The sequence below is a fragment of the Pithys albifrons genome, chromosome 6 (assembly GCF_047495875.1).
Source record: "Pithys albifrons albifrons isolate INPA30051 chromosome 6, PitAlb_v1, whole genome shotgun sequence".
In the NCBI taxonomy this organism is placed as follows: domain Eukaryota; kingdom Metazoa; phylum Chordata; class Aves; order Passeriformes; family Thamnophilidae; genus Pithys; species Pithys albifrons.
In genome coordinates, this window is record NC_092463.1 from 18,097,514 (window position 1) to 18,123,704 (window position 26,191).

The window sequence follows — 26,191 nt, forward strand, 5'->3', positions numbered from 1 at the left end:
TGTTTCTGTATGTTCACCCCTATTTATCACTTGATATCCATTGATCCAAGCACAGGAAGGCCATGTATAATGGTGAGTGCAGGTTGTTGGAGGGGGGTTATTGCCCTTTTCACATGGTTCTAGAGCTGAAACTTGAGTGGAAGATGATGCAAGGCCATCACTTCCCATATGACCCTCCTGGACTGAACCTATCCCTATGTCACCCTTCAAAAGCACTCTCTCTCTGTCTCATCCTTATAGCCCTTCCCACCACATTCCATGTTCTTCCCCATGTCCCAGATGATTTCCACCTTAGCTGTGCTCCTGCCATCTTAGGCAGATGCCAGGTGTAAACTGGAGGCTGGGACTTATGCTGGACCCCTCCTGAGAACTTGGGAAACTTGGAAGCTGCTGCTTTTTTAAAGGACTGAACCTCCACAGGGCCTGATCTGTTGCAGCTTGTGGTTGTGTAAGGCAACATCTTCCAGCTGCTATTCTCTTCATGGATAAAGATATCATCAGCTGGAGTGGTCCGTTTCCACATTTTGTATGGACATATTAAGTGCTTGGAAAAGCTCCAGGTATTTCAAGTGAGACTGTAAGGGAAAAACTACAGAGTGAGGCTTACAAGGAAAAGCATGTTAGGACCATTTTATTGAAAAATAACTCCCTTTTCTCTGGGTAGACACAATACTGATAATTAGGACTGTAGGATTAGATGGTCATTAATAGGTATGTTTGTGTATTATGTTTTGTTGTTTATGTATACCTGTAGTTACTACAAAGAGTGAAATGCAGATTAAGTATGAGCACTGTCTGAGCAGTAGGAAAAAGCAAGAGAAATCTGCATAGACCTGTCACGTGTCCTAGATACACAATAATTACCATAATACACAAGAAATAGGAGTTTCAAGCAAAGCTATGAGGTGACATGTTTAAATCAAATAGTTAAACTCTAAAATTTCTTGCTATAAGTTGTTGATGCTGAAGCTTACATGAACCTTTTTGAAAGTTGGTAGGAAAAAAGGTATCTTTGGGTTTACTGCATACCACAGCATCTGATCTCATCTTTAGCTTAAGCTTTTAAGGAGCAGGTTTCTGAAAGTATAGGAGAACACTTGCAGAGTATTACTGTGCATTTGCCCTGTTCTTCCCTACGAAATGGCTGGAAACAGGATAGTGGGCAAGAGGAGCTTTGGTCTGACTGGCTTCTTCAACTCTTACAGTAAATGTTAAATGGAGTTATGTGACAGGGAGGTAAGGGAGAAATAAAGGCAGAGGGTTGGATGCTCGTTAGCACTGGCATAAATCCAAGGATGCAGTCAAACAGTGCACAGAGCCCTGGTGCGCTGGGGTACCCGAGGACAACTTCAGCCCAGCTCCCTGAGGACTCTGCAGGCGCCAGCATCACACTTCCCGCTCAATAAGGCAAGCACAGGCATAAATTTCTACTTGGCCACTTTCAAGACCTTGTTCCATCTGCCTAACCTATGAAAGAGGAAACTGCTCAAGTGGAACCCATTAATTTCAGTAAGGACCCTCTTTTGGGACTTGGTGGCTAAAATGCCTGTCTTGAACAGGCTTGAGCACGTGGTTGCCATGGTGTGCATGCACACATATGAATACATGTATCATCAAAGGCCCAGTTCCAGACCTGTGCTTCAGATGTGAGTGCAGCATGTCTGGCTCCCTAAATCTGATGGGTGTGTATGGGAATCCAGAGTCAGCTGTGGCTGTGTACAAGGAGTGTGCAAGGCCGGCACTGTAGCAGAAGAACAGGTAGTAAGTCGCTTATGGCAGTACTTGTTTCAGCCTACTTGTTTTGCCTTCTCCATTACTGTAGAGGTTGTGACAACAGACAAAAATACATAAAGATAAGGGGCATACCTGTGTTCTCTGGCCTCATCTCATCAGGACTTGGAGATTTTCTCACTTTGCTAAGTGACTACCCTGTAATCACTGGAGCATGTAAATCCTGACCTTTTTGGGTTTGGGACCTCTGCATGGTAATGGGTGAGCAGAGAAACAATTTCATTTATATGGAGGTGGGTATTATGCGGCTTAAAGGGGCTGGAGTTCTTCCTTTTTGTTGAATATGTGAGTTTTTTGCTTTGCGAACATCTGAATTTTCTTATTGCTGGTAAGAAATACCTACAGTTGGGTGTAATGAAATGACCACATCACAGAGTAGCCCAACCTTCACCACTGATTGGCATACACTGGGGTCTTGAGAGCTGTGAGATTGCGATGTTTGGAGAGCCAAGAGAAAGGAGGAGTTGCAGAATCAGTTTTCCAGTAGAGGTTACAGTTGCATGTGGCTTTGGATTGGCCTGCATTTGCCCTGGTACCCAGCGGGATCCAGCTGCCTTCACCTCAGGAACATCAGCTGGTCCCAGAGTGGTGGTCAGGATTACCCAGTTGGCCGGTGCTGTCTGTGTGCCCTACTCATGGCATGGGAGTCTCACATGAATTTGCTGAGACCAGTGTCTCAGGAATGCCCCCAGGTGATCTCTTAGGTCAAAGCCAAAGGGCACCCTCAACACGAGTAGTGGCATAGACCAGTCAAGAGATTGACTGGCAGTTCTAGCCAAGTGTTGGCTTTGTTGCAAGAAGTTAAAAGCTGTACTGTCAGTTTGTTTGCTCATCCTCCCCCAGATCTGACATTCCTCTGATTATGTAGCCAACTGTAGGTTGTTATTATTTGGACCAAATCATACCTTGGGGCAAAACTGACATCACTGCTGGGCCTCATTAGGGAAATGAGGAGCAGGGTGTGGGGAGCTGGCTGGAGGAAGCACCTCCATTTCCCACCACCAAACTGGGAGGTGAACTCCCCTTGCCAGGCAGGTTAGTGGGGTCTGTGGTTTCAATGCAGCTCTTTGCCCACACCCTTCAGTTACAGGATGCTTAGGAATCTCAGCAGCTTTTGTCTGCTGGTAAACACCTGTGTTTTGGATTTGATATGAGAGTAATACTGATAACAAACTGATTTTTTTTTCCTGCTGTTCAGTGCTTGCCCTGAGTCAAGGACTTTGCAGTTTCCCATGGTCTGCCAGTGAGCGGGTGCAGAAAGAAACTGGGAGGGAGCACAGCCTGGACCTGAACTGGCCAAAGGGATATTCCTTATGGGAGAATGTCATGCTCAATATGGGGGAAGATGGCCAGGAGGGGCTGATCACTGCAGGGGGACAGACTGGGCATTAGTCAGTGAGTGGTGAGCAACTGTATTGTTCATCACTTGTTTCTCTCTTATTCCTCTATCTCCCTTTTCTTCATAGTATTATTCTTGTTATTATTATAATGTTAATTACTGTTGTTGTTATTAACTTTATTTCAGTCATTAAATTGCTCTTAACTCATAAGTTTTACCTTTTTTCAGTTCTCTTTCCCATCCCAACTGGGGCTTGGAGGGGCAGTGAGCAAGTGTCTGTGTTGGTACTTAGCTGCTGCTGGGGTTAAAACACAACAGCTTTTGAGAAGTTGACTTGCATGCTGTATAGTGTAGGCTGCTCCTTGCTGTCTTGTGTTTGTTTTTTTCTAATCACCATTTTAAAACGCACTACTGAGAGGGCAACATGGTTTCTGTTCATCTCTGGTAATTGCAGAATCATGGATTTAAATAAATGAAGACTAATCACATAGTTAGTGGTAGGTGGTAAAGTTCTTTTCCTTCAAATAGTGAAGAATTTCTTAGTCTGCTTCGTTACAGCATTGACAGTTTGGAAGAAAGGGAGTGATTAGTGAAATCTGCAATTATTATTTCATTTGCAAACTTCCTTTGCTAGGCCTTTTTCTTTTCTTGTTTTAAATATCATTTTGATGTTGCCTTATGTCTCCCATACTTTAGCCATGCTTTATACCTCACTGGACTTTAGCTGTGTAATTCCCAGCTTTCCCTTTTATCTAGTTGTTCCCGACCTTTGGAGTTGGATTGTGTAACCAGAGGTGCAAGTCATGTTTTCCCACTGAAGATCAGACACGTTGTTTAAGAGTGTCTCTAATGTCACTCTGCAGTTGCTACTTCAACACGGAACAAGTTACTAAAGGTAACTTACATATGTGAGTAAATTGTCTTGTGAAAAAAGTACTGTTTGAAGAAAGCCAGTGCCTGTTCGAGCCACCACAGCAGCAAACTCCACCACTTGTTCTGCAAACATCCAACTATTACCTGTATGGTATTTCACACTAAACAGGATAACAAAAGCATTCTTAGAAATGGGCTGTTTATAAACATATCACAAATTTGTTTGGTCCAGTGCCTAAAAAATGTAAGTGTGGGGTTTTTTTAAGACATCAGTTTTCATTTTGGCATAAATCATAGATGTTCACAGAAGTATCAATTAAGTGCAGGCTCTGGAGATGGGCTGCTTCTCATTAAACATGCATGTGCTGTTATCTTCTAACTTCTTCAGATCTGGCCTTCATTTTGAGGTTGGACTTTAATTCCTGAAGAATGTAATTTAAAGCTCTGTATAGTGCTTTGTGACTACCTGCAACTTGGCACTGGCAAAATAAATATGCAGCAGCTGCAGCTGCTTTAACTCTGCTAGAGGTAGTAAAAAAGAAGGTCTAAACATCCAAGTGAGTTTAACAAGGGGCAGAAGCAAGTGAAGTGTCTTTTGGGTTGCAAAAAGTTTTACAGGCAGAAGCTGACAACACAGGAGGCTCCTGCTCCTTGTATTTAAAGTTTACTTTGCCATTTGTCTTGAGTGGGTTTAGTGTCATAGTGAATAATTTATAAGCAGCATGAATTAGCTCATTAGTCACCTTTTCAGATCTTAAATGAGTTTTGCAGTTGTCATTACACGGGTCTTCTGTTCACCAGCACAGCAGAAGGACAGCTTGGCAGCTCGCTGGCTTGTGGTGGGATAGCTCATCACTTTCCAGCCCCAACTGGCCTCTCTCTGCTACTGAAACCCCAATTCTGCTGCTCAGAGCTGGTCCATAACCTGCAGAGTTTTTTCCAGTGATAGCTTTTTGCTATTTAGTCATATGTGATATTTGGTTTGGTATTGTGTTGTTTCCATGTTGTATGTTTTTTTTCTGTTATGGAAAAATATTGAAGATTATGTGACAGGTGAAGTGGAACAAACAAAACCCTCTACTTGTATACAAGCAGTAAGAGTGACTTTTCTCCTCAAATGTTCTTCAAAATTTTTTATAGCCTGTCCTGATTGCAGCTGTGATGGAGTTAATTTTCTTCTAGTGTAGCTGATACAGTGCTGTGTTTTGGATTTATTATGAGAATAATATTGATAACATGTTGATGGTTTAATTACTGCTGAGCAGTGCTTACCCAAGTCAAGGACTTCTTAGTTTCCCATGCTCTGCCAGTGAGCAGGTACACAAGAAGCTGTGAGAGAGCACAACCAGGACAAGTGACCCGAACTGGCCAGAGGGATATTCCATACCACAGAGCATCATGCCCAGTATATAAAATGGAGGGAGTTGGCTGGGAGGGGTTGATCACTTCTGGGAGTTGGGCTGGGCATTGCTCAGCAGACAGTGACCAAATGTATTGTGCATCATTTGTTTCTCTAAAGTTTTGTTTCTTTCTCTCCCTCTCTCATATCTCCCTTTTCTTTACTATTATTATTATTGTTATTATATTGTACTTTATTTCATTTATTAAACTGTTCTCAACTCACAGGTTTTACCCTTTTCTGATTCTCCATCCCATCCCACCTGAGGAAGGGGGAGTGAAGGAACAGTTGTGTGGTACTTTGTTGCTGGCTGGGGTTAAACCACAACATAGCCATAGCATTATTTTGTCCTTGAAATGCCTGTGGAGCTGCTAAACTGTTTGTCCTTGAAATGGCTATGGAAGTGCTAAACTGTGCTGGAACTAGCTGAACCTTAGAAGAAGGCTTACCTATCAATGTTTACCGGACTGCAGATTTAAAGACAAAAACATTCCCAAGATTATTTTGCAGTGCTTTGGCTGCTGAGACCCACTCCATCATTGTGGCATTCCTGTGAGAAACCCGTGGAATGTGAAATTTGCCTGCAAAAAGTCTGTGAAATGCCAGATGCACCACACCTCCCAGATTATTCCAGCTGCTCACTGAAGTTACCTGTTGCCAGAAAGACTGTGGCAGTGCCAAAAGGCCTGGTAGAAATTAATGCCTCAGTGGATAATTCAGCCCATAATGATAATGCAGACTTTTCACCATGGAGAAGCCAAAAGCTGCTTGCAGGGAAACCCACCTCACAAGACATGAGTGGGGGTGGTTCTCTGGCCATAGAAGTTGCTGCTGGGATGTGAGTACTTTAGCTGTGCTTTTTGTTCTGTGCCAGCTTTCCTCCTTCCTCCCCAAATCTCACTTACCTGCTCTGCCTCGTGGCTGCTCTCTGGTTCAGCCTTGGAGGTCACCTCTTCTGTGGCTGTGGAGGGGAGCAGGACAGCACAGGAGGTTTCTGCAGATACTACTGACTCTTTTTAGTCCTTCCATTGCAGTTTTTCATTGCTTTCCATTCTTTGCTCCCTGATGCTTTTGGTAGGCTGATCCATAGCACTAAAACACACTAAGGATAGAAATCTGCTTATTCATTTTATGACACTTGGTGTGTTTCTCACAACCTGCGCTCTCTCAGCATCTTTTTGTAGACACAACTCTAGGTCAGCCATGCTTGTGCTTCATCACTGCATCACCTCATACAGGCTCCTGTACCTGTGTCTGTGTTGTCACAGTCTGGGAATCTGCATTTCACAGGATTTCCTCTGGGAACAGTGTTCAAGAAACATACAGGAAGAGAGAGTAGAGCCGTGTAGGCAGTAGAGGGAAGGACTCTGGAATATCCTGTTCTACAAAGACCTGGAAATCAAGCTGAGACTCAGTACCGTTGTGGTTAGAAAATGCACCTGGCACAAGCAGGTAGTTAGAGGTGAATAATCACCTTCTAGCTCTCAGAAGTGGTGATGGCAAACTGTGTTTAGTGTCAGTTTCAGAGATCCTCGGGTGATGAGATGTGAGCACAAACTTCGCTACCATGATGCCCTGTTGCAACTTAATTTTGCATGCATAGGCACACAAATAAAGGATAAACTCCTAAAGTCATTGATGAAATGAATATATACAGGAAAGCTGAGGCAAGTTGAGATGTTACCTGGAAATAATTTTGTCTTAGTTTTAGAAATTCCATTTGGCAATACATTTTGGGCACTTTATAAAAAGAACATGGTCCTCCACTGCAGCTTTCCCCCAAACTTCTGATGTTTACTTCTCTGAAATGTTGGTTGCTGCATTTCCTCCATGTTGCTCATGAGAACAAAAATACAGTTGATTTCTTGTTCTGCTGATTACTTGTAAGTTTGACTTCAGCTGCCAAATGGTGAATACTGATGGTAAGGTAAGTCCAGGCCACATTTTGGAGCATTACACCTGTACAACAGATAGCAGAGTCAAAGCACCAAACTACAGAAAGGAGTTCTGTCATCTTTTCAGCCTTTTCAAATACTGAATTGTACCAGAAGTACTGGCTTGTATTGCAGTTAATGTGCCAACTGGGTTAGGTTAGGTGAGTTCAGACCAATATAGCCATTAGAGCAGAAGATTCCAGTAAAGATGTGTTCATCCTAGCAACATTTTGTTTTCCACTGGTGAGGCTGCTAAAATAAGCTGCAGTGGCAGAAGCTTCTCATTTGCAGTATAAGGTAGGTTTGTGCTTGGGGTGCTTTTATGTTGGGTAATTACACTGGAAAAGTATCTTTCATATGGGCCTGTTTTAACAAATGTATGTAGGAGAAACGAGCATGCATGATGCTTTCCTCCCACCACACTCATGTACAGAAACACAGTGGCTGGTAGTTTGTCAGCTGTATATAATTTTAGCACTGAGTATACTCATTTTCCTAGAAACTGCAAGTGTTACTACAATAACATCATAAATGTGCATACATTAATTTATAAAGGAGCTATTTCATAAAAACTGTGGATTTTATTGTAAGAACCTAATTTTATTTGAGCCTGGGAAACAGAAATGCTGTAGACAGTTTTGTTTGCTCACATTTCTGACAAAGCTTTGTATCAGTGCTTCTTTCCTCACTGATTCAGTTCTGTTTCTGTTGGGTTTTGCCTGCTGGGGCAAATGAGAAGTTGAAGAGTAATTGAATAAAAGCTTGGGGAAATGCTTTGTAAATCTGATTCCATGTGAATGAGTGAATGAGCAAAAGATAGAGATATTGGTAAGCTGGGCCTTCATTGCATGTGCAGTGTGTGTCTTTAGCTAGTGCTTGGTGTGGGAGGAGAAAGGGGAGCACACGCTTATAAAAGACACGGGACAGGGAGGACTGCGCTTGGAGAAGCTGCGAGGGCAGAGCTGCTCCTTTTCATCACAGCAAGGCACTGATTGTCAGATGGCTTAGGTGCATTACCTCTGTACAAGGCAGGGACTCTTACTCTTCAGGTACTGCTCAGGAAGTTCAGACATGGCTGTTTCTCTGCTCCGAAAGTGGACATAGTGGAAAAAAACAAAACCCAGCTGGTCTTCTGTGGTTAAAAATAAAGAAAATAAAGAAGTGTTGATATTGCAGAAGAAGAACACTGGGAACAGGAGTTGTGAAAGAGGAAATGAACAAACATACTGTATTCACAATTCAGTTTTTGTAACTGCTCAAAGGTGTTCAACATGCTTCTGCTCCGTACAGGATTAAATCCATTGCCTCAGACGAAAGAGAAGATTAGAAGTAGCAGGACTGATGTGTGGGACACCAGTCATTCTGCATAGGGGAGGAATTCAAACAAAATGAGATGTCTGGTGTACGGTGTCAGGGCCTGAGTTGTGTCACACACTGAGGGACTGATCACAAGAGGCAGCAGCCCTGTCCACGAGTCTTTGAAAAGTACCTTGTGGACCACGACTCATCGGAATTAGGAGTTTTTTTGTACAGCTGTGTGTCAAATTCTAAATCCTAATGAGCAAGCTTAGCTGGCAAATTTGCACAGACTTCAGGGAAGAAATCTGAATAAACATAGACAAGGATGCCAATCAATAAGGCTATTATGATTGGAGATGAACAGGGGCTTGAAGGTGAGGGTAAGTAGTGGAGGGCTGTTGAATAGTGAGACAGGTGAGGCCAGAAAATAGAAGTTATTTAGCGAGGTCATGTGACATGGTGTTCTGCTTTTGACTGGGACAATGGTGCTTATACAGAGCCGTATTTTGGTTTTAATATGAGAATAATGTTGCTCAGTGGGTGGTGAGCAATGGTATTGTGCATTACCTGTTCCTCTGGGGTGTTATTTCTCTTTTCCATTTCTCTCTCCATTACTATTAGAATTGTTATCTTTATTGTTATGATTATTATATTTTGTTTGAATTATGAAACTGTTCTTATCTCAGTCCACGAGGTATTTGTTTTTGGTTTTGTGTTAGGGTTGGTGGTTTTTTTTTAATTTATTTTTTAATTCTGAGTCCTCACCCACAGTGTGTGTGTGTTTGGGGGTGGGGGGGAGCAAGTGGCTCTGGTATTTGGTTGCCATCTGGGGGTTAAACCATGACACATGGTTATAATGCTAGCAAAGAGAGATGTTTCCAACAGAGATGGAGATAGAGGGGTGAAGATGAGCCTGTGACCCTTGATGGCTTGTGTGCTTGATGACTTGTGGGAAATTTTCAAAGATTCCAATCTAGAGGAGGATAAGAGATAAAGGAGTACAGTGAAATGGCTGGAAATCCTCATTAAATAAGATACTGCAACATCTGCAGTTGGTATTCTGAAATCTGAGTGGAAAGATTAGACTGTTGTATATTAGCCCACAAGGCTAAAGTGCAGCTCTGCACTGTTGGTACTTCTAATTGGCCTTCGGTACGGCAAGTACTTTGGTCTTGATGTACAAACAGTTTCATCTGTCAGTGTTGCAAATCTTTTGCTAAATGAATTAGTATTATTCCTGTCTCAGAAATGGGGAAATCAACACCCTAATAAATATGGTAGCTTGCCTGAGATTACAGGGAGTATTTAGTTACTTGATGGCCATCCATCAGATGTTCTGATGCTGCTGTAGCCTTTAAGCCAGCAATTAATGATCTTTTAATGGTGCTGTGTGAGACTGGATGCTCCTTTCTTAAATTAGTTGTATTAGGTATCTCAGTAAAGAGTCAGGAGTTGGTGGACAGTCTTCCCAAGAGGCAAGATATCAGTGTTTGCCTTGCTGCTGGTGTTTCACTGCTCTGCAAGTCAGCAGCTCCAGTTGCTGTTGAGCTCAGGGCTCAGTGGGAGCCAGCGAGAGGCTGCCCCGCACCGCTGCCTTTCCTGTGGCACCTCAGCAGGGAGCCCTGTGCCAGCCTCCGACTCAGCAGGCAGGCTGTCCCCCTGCTCCCTGAGGCTTCCCTGTGTCCTGCTGCTGGCCCGTGCTTCATCCTGCTGGCTCTTCTGTGCACACAGCAAATGTCTCACAGCGGCCCTTCAGTGGAGCCCTTAGCCTGCTCACTGAGGAAATTCCTACCTGCCATGGAAAAGGCAGAAAACTCTGGAACCAATCTTATGCCACCAATATTGATGAGGAATTTGGCCACTGATTTTGAACAGAACTGAGCTGAATAGGATGTGTACATAATGAATTCAAGGAATAATTTTCTTTGCATACTACTTTGCATCTCATGAGGCTTCCCCTTTCTCACTTCAGAAGTACTTATTAGCTGAATCCTTGGTAGTCTTTCAAGACACTTGACTTTTACAAGTGACAATAAATGCAATAAATCTCCTTGCTTGCCAATAAAGAGAGATGTTGATTCACTCAGAAAAACGTTGAATCATTTGGAGTAAATTCAGGTGGGTGGAGTTAGGACTTGATAATTTAGTTTGGGTTTGAAACCAAACGGCCATGAGATAAGAACTGTGTAAACTAATGGTCTGCTGACTGTTGGAGTGTTAGGGCTGGTGGTGTCACAGAGCAGGGTTACCAGTGGGTAACGATGATACTCTGCTGCTGCCTGATAGGTATTCTTTTCCCATTCTGCAATTCAGCTGCTGACATGTCTTGCAAATATGCAAGAATGTGAAATAGCAGTTCACTGGTAAGGGGAGGGAAAGCTATTGGCAAAACAAAGTCTTAGCTAGTTATGACAGGAATTTCTAGTTCCAAAGAATCAACAAAATGCCTCTTAGTCCTGCACTGAAAATGAGGTAGGTGCCACTCCAGTATAAAAATGAAAATTTTGCGAGTGTCAGAGGTAACCCATGCCTTAAGAAATGAGGATTTAGTATGGACACAGGCATGCAGGAGGATACAGTGATGAACCTGGTTAAGTGGGATAATACTGGCTGTGGGCCAGCACAGAATTCCTTCAAGGTCTTGAGACAGCTGTCCCAACTTTTCTAAATAAAACAGCTAAAAATGCTTAGTGACAGTTTCTGTGTTCAGGGAGGGCTGCATTGGAAAGGATACCTGTATTTCTGACTTGAATTATGCTGTTTATACATTTTTGCAGCAGACCTTTTCTATACCAAAGGTAAATTTGCAAGTATGCCAAATCTGAGAGCCTTGTTTACCCAGAGTGGAGTCTTTGATTTTTGTGGGTCAGCTACAAAACAATCCCATGTACTTTCTTTGTGGGTGGACAGTTTTACTTTAATTCTGTGCTGCAAATCGCTGAAGCTGCTCCAGATCAGGCATGTAGCATACAGGAGCCTGTATGTTCAATTACTGACGTCTAGACTAGGCAGCTTCTTTATTTTTAAACCAAGTTAGTTCCCTTCAATTAATTTAACTGATGGTAAGGGTTTTTTACTCAAGTTAATACTAGTTATTTCAGGGTATGGTAGCAGAGGACAAAACACATCATTCTTCTTAATTGAGCAAAGCCTTATTTTAAAGCAGATTTCTTTAAAGAAATATACATATTTTTTGCCCCGTCGGCTGTTACTGCAGATTTCTGCAACACCGTTCCCTACTGCCCAGCGTGCAGACCGACCATCAGCAGGGGCCGTAGTGTCGTGACACAGAGTCCGCGACAGAGCCCTGACCGCGATCGCTCCTGTCGCTGTCCGGGTCTGCTCCGTGTGCCGGCGGGGCCGGCAGGGACTACCTGCCCGCAGGGAGGGTGCTGAAAGGTGTCTTCCCCGCGTCTCTTGCGGGGGGAGGCAGGGGCAGCGCTGCGCTGTGCTGACCCGTGGGCTCCCGGGGCTGTCGGCGCCCTCGGTGCCCGCCGCGGTTCAGTCGGGGCCGGCCCGGCCGCGCCGGGGAAAGGGAGACTCGGACAAGTGGGCGCGTCGCCGCCGCCGGTTCTCTCCGCACCAGGAACTTCGTCGGGCGCCTCACCCCCGCCCTCGCACCCCCACCCGGCCCCGGCCAGCGCCGCCGGCCCGGCACGACCCCGGCGGGAGCCGCCGCCGGGCGGGCGCCCCGGGGAGGGCACGGCCCGTGCCCGCTGCGGGCCCGCGGAGCCGCCGCCCTCCCCCACCGCCCGCGGCCCTGCCTCCCTCCCTCCCTTACGCGGCTTCTCCCGTCGCGGCTGGCCCAGCCCACGTTTTCCCTCTCTCCCCTCCCTCCCTGGTCATGTGTCGCCTTTTTTGTTTGCAGTGGAAACAATTTCTCGCTCTCGGGCTCTCACCGAGGCGACCGCTGCCCGTCGGGAGCGCGGGGCGGGCGGGCCCCATGCTGGCGGCGGAGCCCCGTGCGCCGGGACCCCCGCGGCACCCCCGGGGCTCGGGCTGAGGCGGGGCGCGCCATGCCCGGCTCCGTCAGATGAAAGTTTGTGCCACTGCCATGACGGGACCGCGGTGAGACCGCCGCCCCCCCCCCCCCCCCGTAAGTTGCTGCTGCTGCTGTTGTTGTTGTTGGCGGGGGTCGCGCAGGGCTGCGCGGGCCCGCCGCGGGAGGGCGCGGTGCGGTGCGGTGCGGGTGCGCTGCAGTCCCGTCCGGTCCGGCCCGGCCCGGCCCGCGCCACAACTTGGCCGGGAGTTGGTGCGCGGCCCGGCGCGCGCCGCCGTGACCCTGCTGTGCGCGCGCCGGGGGGCCGCGCGCGGCCCGGCTGGTGTCGCCGGCGGTGAGCGCGCGAGGAGCGCGGGGCACACGCGCACACACACGCACGTGCGGGCGGTGCGCGCGGGCCCGGCGCGGGCCGCTGACATCTGCCCGGCATTGGCGGGTGCGCGGCGCGCGCCGGGGCAGTCCCGGTCGCCTGGCAACGCCATTGATTGGCTGCGGGCGCAGCCAATGGGCGCGCGCCCCCCGCGCGGCGGGGCGGGGGGGGCTCTCCCGGGGCGCCCCCCCCGTGGGCAGCGGGGCCGCCCGCGCCGGTTCCGCGCCCCTTAGCGGGGCCCGAGCGGCCTCCGCGCCTTTGTCTGCCGGGGGGGGGGGGGGGGGGGGGACGCCGCGGCCGCCGCTGCGGGCCCCGTTAGCGCTCCCCCAGGAGCCCCCACGCGTGGCCCCCGTCGGGCCCCGCCGCCGCGGGGGCAGCCCCGGGCACCCCCGCCCGCTCGCCCGCCCGCGGCGGCCCCGCTGGGAGCCGCTGAGCTGCCGCGCCCCGCCGGCCCTCCCTGCCGGCCCGAGGAGGCTCCGCGGGGCCGCGGCCGCCCGGTCACCCCCGCCGCTTGGAGTGGGGAAAGAGGGACAGGGAGAAAAATCATGGAGTGATACGGCCCTTCGGGAGGATACTGGCAAATAAGCAAATTAAACAGAAAGAGAGCAGCTCGTTGTCATAGCAACAGTGCAATTAAATTACTTTACTGTCAGCCATCATATAATTTTCCTGTTTAGAAGCTCATGGGACGTAACTTCCATTTGGAGTCAAAGTTGAGCGTGCGGCGTAGGTAGGCAATGCCGGAGCCCCAGGACGCCGGCGATTCCCTTGTTTACCTTCTGGTTGCGTTGGCTGCAGTTTTGAAAGCTGGGAAGTGGGACCGACGTAGGTTTGGCCACCCGGTGTTTATACCTGCCTCGGTATTTTTTCCTTTCCCTAATACTTTTCTTTTTCTAGATACTCGTGTAAAACTGCGCATTTTCACTGACTGGCTTGAGTGATGGTGCGTATTGACAGGCTTCTGTGCGGAAAAGTTCTGTGTGTTTTATTTTTAGTAATGGCTGCTTTGGTGTAATATGTTCATAAAATGTGTGACTGCGTGACTTTAGGTAGCTGCTGAGGTTATGTTCTAGGTACACGGAATCATTTTGTTCTTGTTCAGTGTTTGTGCAGGAAGTTTCATCCCTTTAAAATCCATTATTAACTCTTTCCAGTTTTTGTTCTTCTGCTGTTGACATTTCCAGACCTATGTCCTGACAGTTTGACTGTTACGTACAAGCCGAGGGAAGCTGCCTCCTGCTTCTGAATTGGAATTGTTGGGCTCTTGAGTTGGGCAGGTGCCTGACTTCACTGAGCTTCTGGAAGGGTTCAGGTCATCCCAAATATTACTGCTCACAGGTGTCCCCCTCAGGGCTGATTCAGTACCCTCAGCAGCACATTCCACCTCTCTCAGGCCCCTGTTGAGTATCACAGCAATCTTTCAGACTCTCTTTTCTACCATGTTTGAAATACAGTTCAGCTAATGTTAGTATCTTCTCTGTTTACATATGTTTTTAAAGTGCTCTGTTCCTCTGGCACTTGCTTCCCTGTCTTGGCCCTGATCCCAAAACTACCGTGTGTTGCTTTCCCTCCTCCTGCCCTTGCTGGTTTTGAAGTTCTGCTGTCATTTCTGAGTTTTGATGCAGCTGAGTCCATAGCAAGATTGGATGTTTGCCTCAGCCTTTAGCCAGAGTGACTTTAATCATGGGGCTGTTGTATTGGCCTCAAATGTGAAACAGCTGAAATTAATCTGAAGCAACTGCCCTTAAGTCATTCTTACTTTTTTTTTTAGTTCACATGCTTACTAAAGTGATATAGTCATATATAATCAATTATTTGATACCCTATTCATCATTAAAGGGACATGTTTTTGGGATTTCCTGTGTGCGGCTTCACGTTACTGAGGTGTATCTGGATTATCATTCCATCAACTGAAATTTCTTCCTGTGTGCTGACTTTAGATTATTTTCCTCAACAGTTGTGGAAGAGTGTTTGTGAATCTGTCATGTTTAATACAGATGGCAAAAGCCTAAGTGACCAGTTAGGAAAAAGCTGTGAAAACATTATACAGGACCTTTTCATGAGCTAACTTTTCTCTGTTTCTTTCTCCCTTTCCTTTGGGTTCCCTCTTACAGGAATTGCTGTCTAAATGGGTCCAGTCATGCCTCCCAGTAAGAAGCCAGAGGGCTCAGGAATTAGCGTTCCCAGTGGATTGAGCCAACGTTACCAAGATAGTGATTTATCAAAGGCACTTCATGATGATGAGGACCTAGACTTCTCCTTGCCTGCCATCAGATTAGATAAAGGGGCTATGGAAGATGAAGAACTAACTAATTTGAACTGGTTACACGAGAGTAAGAACTTGCTGAAAAGCTTTGGGGACTCGGTGTTAAGGAGTGTTAGCCCTGTTCAGGACATTGGTGATGACACGCCACCATCTCCTGCCCACTCTGACCTGCCCTACGATGCCAAGCAGAACCCCAACTGCAAACCTCCTTATTCCTTTAGCTGCCTCATCTTTATGGCCATTGAGGACTCGCCAACCAAAAGACTGCCCGTAAAGGATATATACAACTGGATCTTGGAACACTTTCCTTATTTTGCAAATGCACCCACTGGATGGAAAAATTCTGTGAGACATAATCTATCCTTGAATAAGTGTTTTAAGAAAGTGGACAAAGACAGAAGTCAGGTAAGTTTGGAACTATGGAAACCTGTCTAGTTCTGAATATAGTCACCTGCTAATCCCAGAACGTGTCCTTAACAGTGAAATACAAAACGTTCAACCATGTCCCTAGTAACGTAGTTCATTAAATTCAGAGAGCCAACATTTCTTTAGCATTGCTCATTCTGATTTTATTAAATTCATTGTCTAGACATCTGTAAGAAAGCACTCGGGGTGTGTGTGTGTGTGTGTTTTTTCTTATCCCCCCAGCTGGTGTCTTCATGCATAGTGGTTAAATATTGTCTTTAGTTATCATGCTGTGGTAATGGTTTCCAGCTATACTAGATGAATGTAATCATGTTATAAATAGGCTGCTTGCTGTTCTTGGCTTATACAAATGTATAGTGAAAGGGTATGCCTTATATAAGAGTCCATCACTGGCCTGTGTTGTAATCTGAAAAAAAAATTCTTTCTCTTACACCAAACGAAGTAGTTCTGAATTTTGGTGATAAAGCTTTGTTCCATTTCAAGCAGGTTTAGAAAAACTCTTCCAAGAGATGAAACAGGTCTGGCATCAAAGGGGAAAGTTACCATTCACCATATTTCAGTTGTTCTCTGCCTGGTGCAGTGCAGAAGCTTGGGGAGCACATCTTTGCTTTCTGCTCTCAGTTGTCGCCTGGTTTCATCGCTCGCTCCTCAGCAGTGTCTGCAGGAAGGGGCTGTGTGTGAGGCAGTGGGGGGCGGGCGGAGCAGCGCAGGCATCCTCTGCACAGCCCTCTGCTGCGTCAGTCTGCCTGAGAGCAGGTAGCAGTTTCTGAAGGGGACTGGCTCAAGAAGTAGCGGTCTGGGTGAATCTTTGGCAAAATATGGGTATACTGATAAAAATACCAACTTGCAGATAAATTTCAGAGGCCTTCCCAGAGGTTAGGGAAATAAATAGTGGGTAAGATCACGTAACTGGTGGTTTGTCTCTAAAATTGGCTGAAGATCAGACCGTGAACACTTTTCCCTGGCAGAAACAATAAATGCACTTAGCTTTGTATTTCAGTGAGGTAAATGCTGTGATTGTCTTATAACTGGTTACCCTGAAACTAGACTTCTCTTGGTGGTGCTGTTCTCCCTATTTTGTGTGCTATTTAACTTTAAAAGCTGTGCAATAGGAGCTCCAGTAACTCCAGAGGTAGAGTCATACACTGCCCTAAAGCAGCTTCTCATTTTAGATTACTTAACTTTCTCTTCTCTGAAGTTTTCCTTTTTTAAAGGATTGACGTTTCTATTTTTGTTTTCTTTCTTTTTAAAAAAATATTATTATTTAGAATCCACTGTCTCCATATTGCTGATCACACACCGTGTGTTGGTATTTTTATCAATTAGTTGCTGTGAAAGATTAAAAAAACCTGTTTCTGAACTGAATCTTGTGCTGTGTGAACCAGAGTCTTACATTTAATAAACGCCACACCAGACTTTAATGATCCTGTCCCAGACTGTAAGAAATCGTCACGCAAAGCATTTAAAAACCCCCCAAAATACTGTAGCTTGGAAGACATGTGCTTAACACTGCCATTTGTGTTTTGTTCAATCCGTCTTCCTCTGTTTACAAGTTGACTATTCGGGTTTCAACTTCCTTCCTATGAGGAACTTGTCTTCATGTTTTATCTGTCAAATATCCGGCAGTCCAGTGAGCTCATATGAGCAATAACATAATGTGCTGCTTCTTCTCAGGGAAGTGGCACAGCTCAATGCATGACTAGTCACCTATGTCTCAAATTCATGATTAGAGCCATGGTTACATAGACAACAAGGTGTGGTGGGAGGCCTTGCCTGTATGAATAACAAGGTGGAGTTTTATTCATTCCTGGAAAATCCCAGATTATGAGAAAGAATTTCTTCTACTTCCTGGAGATGCTAATAACTGCAGGTAGTCAGCATTAAGGTGAATGAGATGGGAATCTTAAATTATAAAATGCACCATGGAAGGTCATTTAAGTCTCCTGTTGGGTTTTATCTCATGTCTTGGCCAAGCAATGTGGCAGAGTCCTGAGTGCAGAATTGGCCCTCAGTCAGAGTTGCTGAATCAGGTGCTTGACAGCTAATTGTGGACTTGGAAAGCAGTAACTGTCATCTGATGGCTTTGAAAATATCTTTGTGTGTGTGCATGCACACTTTGGGTTGATTCGAGTACTTGCAGCAAATTTCTCTGCTGTTCAGAAGGAAGGTGTCCATCTAAAGGGTTCTCTGGTTTGGGTCTGTGCCGTGGGGCAGGTGAAAGTGAGGTTTTCATCTATAAGGAACGATTTTATGCCACTTCTCCTTTGCAGCCTGATTCTGCAAATTACAGGTTTGGAGTCTGCCTGTTCTACTGTTTTTAGGTGGGGAAAAAAAGGCAGTATTTAACAAATGGCATGTTATGAAATGCTAACAAGATGGGATCTGAAACGTGTACAGTATGGGGGGAAGAAGTTAATCGGTGCTGGGAATTACAAGCATTTAGTGGTTGATGTGCATTGACACTTGGTGAAAAGCTGGAAGCTTTTTCTCTCATAGTTGTGCTTTCCAGTGTTTGTGTAGCCTTTCAGTAATCATTTTTCTAAAAAAAAGTTCTGCTGAACACTTAATTATTTTTTGAATTCCCTCTTCATAGTAGTTTTCTCAGTCTTGGGTTCCACTAGTTTATATTCATGGGGCTAAATATGCATCTGATAGTCTGAGCTTTTTCTGCCTGCCTATGAATGCCTGAATTTCCTGATGTGAGATCATTGTAACAGAGAGGAGAAAAAAAAATAGGCTGTACTGCATCAGTTTTTGACTTGCCCTGTCCTGGTGCTTTTAGGCGTGCCAGGAAAAGACATTTTCCTGCTTGGGTTTGTTTTTACACTCCTGCTATTTCACTTCAGCTGCGGTGCCATCAGGCTTACCTGGCAAGCCGACAGTGTGGCTATTCAATGTAACTTTGTGATAAGGTTGATCTGGATCGAGACAGAGAGCTGGGCTGAAGAAGGGAAAATGCTGAGCCCTTAATTGTACAAACCTCTTTGCATTGAGCTCAGCAATTTAATAGTAGTTGGCCAGAGTATGAAGTATCACATGATGGGGAGTAGATGAGGAGTTCCCTGGCTTTGTTTATGCTGCCAGACCTGTGAATTCACTTGTTCAGATTAATCCTATTGTGAACATACAGATCTAAATGTCCTCTAGTGTGTGTCCCATTTAGTACAGCCCGTTAGTCCATGACTTCCCTGAATTCCCTACCATCTGGTCCTTGGCTATAGAGAGGAATTTTTCTTGTATATGTGTCTCCATAGCAACGAGTTTGCAGTTGATATGGAAAGTAAGCAGTTGCCGTAGCAACGGAGTTACTGATGTGGCAGCCTCTCTGTTTGCAGGGAAAGGGCTAAGCTAGTTCAGACCCATTATGTAGGTTTGCTGTGATTATAGCTGCGCCCACTAGTGCTGCTTGAGCTAAGGGGCTGCTGAAAAATTTTGTTACAAGCCCTACTCCTTCTCCTTTGAAGATGTGTTTTATTAGTGTAGGGATTCCTGCTTTGAACAAAGACTGGTAGGATTGTCTTTCCAGGGTGTGTATTAAATCTGTGCCTTTTATGAACGCAGGCTTCCTCAGTCATTGTTACCAGATGAGGGGAAATGATGTTTGACCTCCTTGGCTTCGCTGCAATATTTTTGTCTCAGCGAACAGCCTGCAGTTATAAAGGCTGGAGCTCCTGTCCCCTTGCTCTTCTCTGCTATTCTGCTGCCTTTCCCCAGTCTGTTCTTTTTTTAAGCATCCATTCTATCGAGAGGGCTCCTCTTTGTGTCTGCTCTGTGTTGTCTGAGATTGGGAAACACACACATGCTCCCAGCTGTGTGCATGGCTGAAAACATTCGAGCATCTTAAAGGTTGGTTTGGCACTTGTGCTGAGGAACATCTTAATAAAAATGTAATGAGGGTAAAGGATATGTTTATAGGGATGGGAGAAGAAAATTCTCCTTGCTTGATGTGGAAGTTATTCTTAGAAGTACATGGTCCATAACTGGGTCATGGAGATCGGGCCAGGCTCCTCCTCCGTCTGGAGCAGGCTCTGAGATTGAGGGCTCAGGAGTGGTCCTTGAGCTCTTTGAGAGCTGATGTCCAACTTGTCCTCATCTATTGCACTGCCTCTCTTAAGCGCTGTCAGGGCGTCTGCCAGGAGCTGTCGGGAGCCTCTGGGCACAAGAGACTGAAATTTCAGGAGTGCCTCCTGCACATGTCTTTCCTCTGATTTGATAATGTCTGGGCTTTTGGGAGGTAAAACCCTGCAGAAAGGTAAGTGTTAGCTGGAGTGAGAGGAACAGGAGCCTGCTTGTTCTTTGTTAGAATCCCCTAATCCAATCTGCATATGCACAAAGGTGAGGGACATGGGATCTTGTCTTCCCTCTTTTAATGTTGTTATTTGAGAAGATTTTCTGTGAAAGTTGGGTGGCACTCTCAGGATAGAAATATCTCCTGTTTTTAATGTTGTTGTCACCTAGACTGACCCAAATAACAGAAGTGTCAGAATTTCACTGCTTTTATAACATCTGGTAGAGCTAAAGTGAAAAAAAACCCAACCCAACCAACTCCAAAAAAACCAGCTTCAAATAATATTGAATCCATTAATAAAAATAATGTCCCAAATAAGCTGCTGGAACTGTTTAATTTCTCAAGTTATTAAAAGGATATATTTTGGTTTTAAGGTGGAATTTGTCTAGTTTTAAATTGAAATCCATATTCTTATATCTCTGCTTGTCACACCAAAGTTCTCCAATATCAGCAATTTTCTCCTCAAATTGGTATGTGGAGAAACGAGGGTCATCTCTTTCTAGAGCAGTCATAAAAGTTTCTAGAACCATACTGTAAATGGAGTTTCCACATACCAGACAATTTATGGAGAACTTTTCTTGAACCCTTTCAGTTTTGTTTTTGGATTGCAAACCCCAGAAATTATGCAGAATATTTAAATAATAGATTTCCTAAAGCTGTGCATGCAAGTAACATGCTTCCATTTCACTGGCTTCCAGCTGCTTTACATCAGAGCTAAGTCTTTGCAGTGGAGTCTGCCTGTATTAACTGTTACAGAGCTTTACAAAGCACAGTCTGTTCTTTTTCAAGTAATGATGAGGAGCTGGCAATATCTGGAGAGTTCTCTGAACCTTGTATCTAAGGTATTTATGTTACCTTGCTCTTGGTTAAGATACAAACAGCCTGTGGGCAGGTGCCCTGCTGGGTAACTGGGGTATTGGTTGCACAGTGACAGGCCATTGACCTACCAGAGGAGATTGGCAGCTGGAGTAATGGGGCCCTTTCTGTGCTCTTCATTCACAGCAAAGATGATGCAGCACTGAAAGGGCCCAGTAAAGCAGGAGCTGCTCTTTGCGCATTGGCCTTGGGCTGTGGTGGGGTTGATGTCCATTTTTTAGCTGTAGTTGCACTCACTTGCTTCTCTTTGCTCCAGCACCTTTCTGGCACATGAACTCTCGCATTTCAGTGACAAACTGTGGATCTGTCCAGAGATATTATCTGGCTGGATTTTTACTTTTTCCTCTTTTTCTAATTCTTATGTTTCAGCATAATTCCCCAATTCAAGTTGCAGCACAGTTCAAGTAACAGTTGTGCTGACATGACAAGGGGAATAGAGATAATGGGAAGGCTGTGGAACACCACCAGTTCGGATTGCTGAGGAGACAAGCAATTCCTGACGGAAGGAGGGCTTAGCAGCTGCCGGGTGCGTGACTGCTTGGTGGGGTAATGGATGTGGTCCCTGCCACACAGTAAAAGTTAAGATGAAATGAGAGCAGAAATTTAAATACAATGGGGGTTTTTCTTCTGTGGAGATGTTTATTTATGTTTAACCTTAGGAGCAGGACTGTACTTTTGCAGTTTAAGTTGTCCATGTTAGTGGCTCTTTATGGTGTTCTGTAGCCAATTTAAAGTGGTCAAAGTCTGGCCTGCCACCATCATGCATGATCCCTGCCCAGCTTGGCTGCCTCTTCCCTTTCCTGGCAGATGGAACTGGTGTGGGGCTGTATTGCCAGCCCCTCTCTTCAGCTCATACTGACATGGGTGTCACCATGCAATGAGCGGGCTGAAAACCGTTTGTATAATTTCTGTCTGGGTTATTTTTCAGTGGGCTAATTTAGCTGCATTCGTTTTCAGATCCCTGGTTAGTTCATGGTTACTGTGGTTAGAGGAGCACCAGTGTCAGTACAGGCCATGGGCTCAGCTCTGTTTAATCTGGCATGGAGCTGTGCCTGCAGCTTCCAGCCAGCTCAGAGCTGACCTGGTGACAGCAGGAGAAGATGGGGAGGCGAAGGGAAGGGGCGGAGGATGCTCTTACCTTGGAGACTACAGGCTGCACTTAAATCACTGGGACTGCTTGTATGTTCAGTCAGATACATGCTTAGTGCTGGATTGGATCCACAGAACGTGGGTGAAATGGTCCTCTGAAAGTTGCTCTGAGATGTGTGTGCACACACATGTTTTCTCAAGGTTTGTTTTTTATTGTAACTCAAGGTTCTGAATACTGCTAGTAGAGTTGACTCTCCATGGAGCTGTGCTGTCTATGCTCTGAAAAGCTATTGCAGAAGAGGAAAGGAAGTCTATAAAATCAATTGTCAGACTTGTTCATGCTGCTGTTGTTACGTCCTCATCACCTCCTAGGTTTCCTCCTAATTGTCAGAGAGCTAATGAACTGCTGTTGCCACTGCCAGCAAAGGAAGCACAGATGCTGGAGCTGCACTCTGGTTTGAGCACAGGAGGCCTCGCTGATGAGGGGCTGAATAGTGTGGGTACAGAGGAGCACTTGGACGTGTCCATTAGTGAATGCGGCAAGACATGTCCCCGAGCTCCAGGCCCACAATGGTGGCTGTGCTAACTGCAGTTGTAGCTGAACATCAAAGGTGAACTGGGCTTACTGGTCTGGCTGGTGTGGCTGAGTGTATGCTCTCCTGTCTTGCACGTCACTTGCAAAACATCAAAGAATCCATTTTAATTACTAAACACGTGTCAGTTAAACTTCTCCTTCCTTTTCTGAAAGGGAAATGAAGTGTTTTACCTGGTCTGAAAAAGCCCAGCAAATTGTGCTGTGTGGCTTCATTTCCTGGGTGAAGACCTTGTGAAAAAGCATTTAAAAGTCTTGTTCATGATTGAGCAGTTGAAAATAATTGAGGAGTTGAGAATATTCTTTAGGCAGCCTGAAGTAGCCTTTGAGTTGCTGGAGAAACTTCCTTTCTTTGCTCTGGGTTCAGGCAGTTTGTGTGTCCTGCTTGCTCAGCCAGACAGCTGAAACCTTGGTTCAGTCCTGCAGCATCTCTGCGTTTCTTGTCAAATTATTCAGGTGACTGGCCCTGTGGGCTCTGGGCAGCAGTCTGCAGGCTGCTCGTAGCTGCTCCTTCTGTGTTCTTTTCAGCTAATTGCTGTAACTTCATCATAAATCTGGTTAAAACAAATGGATGGTGCAGAGTAACAAGGCAAAATTCTTATGAAGAAGGGACCCAGTGTGACTGGTTTTAGTTCAGTTAGTTGTTACTTGTATGTTGGTCAGTGGTGGGTTAAAACATAAAAGTAATTGACCACTTTCACTTCAGGACTGGGCACACTGTTGCTAGATGAGGTCATGGTCCAAACACAGTATGTAGCTATAACAATGTTCTGTGTTATGGTCAACAAGTCCAAGTGCACAGTGCTCCATCTGGGTTGGGGCAATCCCAGGCATGAGTATGGGCTGGGAGATGAAATCATTGAGAGCAGCTCTATAGAGAGGGACTTGGGGGTTCTCATGGGTGAAAAGCTGGACATGGCTCAGCAATGTGCGTTGCAGCCCAGCCAGCCATCTCTGTCCTGGGCTGCATCAAAAGCAGTGTGGCCAGCAGAGACTGAGGGAGGGGAATCTGCCCTTCCACTCCGGTGAGACCCCACCTGGAGTTCTGCATCCAACTGTGGGGCCCCTGACACAGGAAGGATGTGGACCTGTTGGAGAGGGTCCAGAGGACGACCCCGAGGATGATCAGGGGGCCAGAGCACCTCTTGTGAAGGAGACTGAGAGAGCTGTGGTTGTTCAGCTTGGAGAAGAGAAGGTTCCTTATTGCAGCCTTCTAGTACTTAAGGGAGGCTTACAGGAGAGAGAGAGTGATTTTATATGTACAGGCAGAGAGTGACAGGACAAGGGGGAACAGTTTTAAACCGAGAGATTCAGATTAGATGTTTGGAAGAAATTCTTTATTGTGAGGGTGGTGAGACACTGAAACAGGCTGCCCAGAATACTGTGGGGGCCATATCCCTGGAAGTTTTCAAGGCCACGTTTGATGGGGCCCCAGGATCCCTTCCCATGGTGGGTCGGTTGGAACCAGGTGATACTTGGAGGTCTCTTCCAAGCCAAGCCTGTCTCTGATTTTATGCAGTTAGTCTTGTGAGCAAAGATTTGCTTTAAAAAGCCCCATGTGGCTGCTTCTGGTTAAGTTTTGCTTTGTAAGTTTCTTGGGAAAGATGTGCTGCATGCTTATATGTATTTTTAAGCTGATAAAGCTTTATATCTTAAAGTATTTGTTTTTGTCTTTTGGTTTATAGTCTTGTATTTTCAACCAGTACAATTCAAGTCTCCTGTCTTCTAGGTAAAGGAAGATACTGAATAAAGTTTGCTTTTATGAGATATATAAGAATCTTGCTGGTTTTATGGTACTTCTAGTTCAAGTGTGTTTGTTTTTTAAGTAGTTTAGGAACAATGAGAGTTTGTTTTCTTCAGTAGTAGCAACTATCTTGTTAATGATTCAGTATTTAAGTTTTAGTCTCAAGGAAAAATTTTAATTTAGCTTCCTAACATCAGTCATTTGATCTAGTTCCTGGTTAGTTTCAGTCCCTTTCCCAACCATTCCCCACCTGCTCCAGTGTCTTGGATCTGACCAAAAGCAGGGGACCTTCTCAGCTTCAGAGCTGGGAAATTATTATAGGTGGGCTGTGGAAGAGGAGCTGCCAAATCTGACTATCCAGTAGTGCTTTGCTGACAAACAGCAGAGAAACACGGGTGGTTGGTTCAGGTGCAGTTATGAGTCCCTGATACTTGAGTTGTGACATTCTTAAAAGTAAAGTGGACTCTGTATGTGTGCTTGGATGCTTTTATCAGTCTTACAGCTTAGTTTTCCTGGCTTAATTTCTGTGTGTCTTTTCTCTGACTGGGAAGAATTCAGTCACAGAAGTAATACCATATTCCTTCTTTAAGGAGACAAAGGTGGCCCGCCTGAAGCTGCTGTTTGACAGTGACCCTGTGGATGATTTCAGCAGTCTGACTGGCCTGGGACTACTTGGCCTCGTGGGCGGGGCAAGAAGCACCTTCCTCAGTTGTGCTGCTTTTATCAAGAGCTTCCTGAGATATTATCCCTTGGAGCAAAATTAGTATCCAGGACTGAAGTTCCCAGCAATTCTCACCTTTAATTGCACAAGGGAATGCAGAATGCCTTGGCTCTGCCAGACCATCATGTCCATGATTCCTCTTAGCCTGCAGTCTTCAGATCTTACTGATCGAGTGCCCGGAGCAGCTGAGATGCCTGGTAGTTGGGACAGTGCACCAACACATAGTCATTGTTGCTGCTGTGTCTGGCCATTTATTGCAATGGCAATGAAACAGTGGTTATCTTTTCTTGAAAATAAGCACATTTGTAATAGTCTGGATGCTGGCAAGGTGTGACTACTTGCTGGCAACAAAACAGGCTTCTTAAGAGTCCTAAATTTCATGTAGTTGTCAGTGGTGTCAAACTCAACAGTGATGGAAGTCATACAAGCTGAGCTGCTGGAGAGAGAGAGAAAGAAAGGGAGCAACCTTCCTGGTTTGGCATACAACTTTTTTACTCCTAAAATTTTGGTAGGTCATTAATGGCCTTCTTAGCCTGGGGAATGCTTTTTTGTTTTTGTTTTTTTTCTGCTCTCCCAGCAGTTTGGACTCCTGACTTCAGAGGAGTTGCTTTTGATCTGCTCTTGAGTAAACAGCACCAGAATTGGGAAGGGCTGTGCAAAGCAGCAATCGTGGCCATAAGTGATGCCTCTGATCTTACTCAGTTATCCATTATAATAATTTTGGAGGCAGAATGTTTCAATTAATTTTTTTAATTAATTTTTTCAGTTTAGTTCTTCAAATTTCATTCTGTGTGTTATGGAAAAATTGTCTTGAGGACTGGTGTAGGAATTTATGGGAGTACTCATTCCAAGGATCTTAAATGTGAGTGGTTTTTTCCTTGTTGCAGCAGAAAAGAAATCAAATTGCTGCCCTTAGCCAGTGACTTAAGATACCAAAATACTATCTACAGTGTGCTGAATTGCTGTATTTCATTGCAGCAGTGAACAGTAGCAATTTACCACTAGTGGAGAAGTCTCAGGATTTTGAAGCACTGGTGTAACTTGCTGAAAGACAACTGTTGGTAAGCAGAGGAATGAATGGGCTTCTGTACGGGTAAATCTCAGTGGCATGGAGAATTTTCTGTGGCAGTACGTGGAGCAGAAACTTATTGATGGGATTTTGCATAAGAGAATCTAGTTGAATT

At 45.4% G+C, this 26,191-nt stretch overlaps 1 protein-coding gene across 7 annotated transcripts in view; it reads left to right on the forward strand.

Moving 5' to 3' along the window:
• The window catches only part of FOXN3 (forkhead box N3), a 207,751-nt gene that overhangs the window by 59,345 nt on the left and 122,215 nt on the right, over nucleotides 1–26,191 (forward strand). Inside the window, exons 1-3 of one of the 7 annotated variants that reach the window (XM_071557689.1) lie at nucleotides 13,497–13,735; nucleotides 13,903–13,948; nucleotides 15,120–15,676. In XM_071557689.1, the coding sequence (XP_071413790.1) occupies nucleotides 15,134–15,676 (543 nt within the window). In that variant the 5' untranslated portion in view covers nucleotides 13,497–13,735; nucleotides 13,903–13,948; nucleotides 15,120–15,133. Of the gene's footprint in view, nucleotides 1–3,953; nucleotides 4,026–13,496; nucleotides 13,949–15,119; nucleotides 15,677–26,191 lie in introns of those variants that run through there. The other 6 variants (XM_071557691.1, XM_071557692.1, XM_071557694.1 and 3 more) reach the window with 6 other exon arrangements.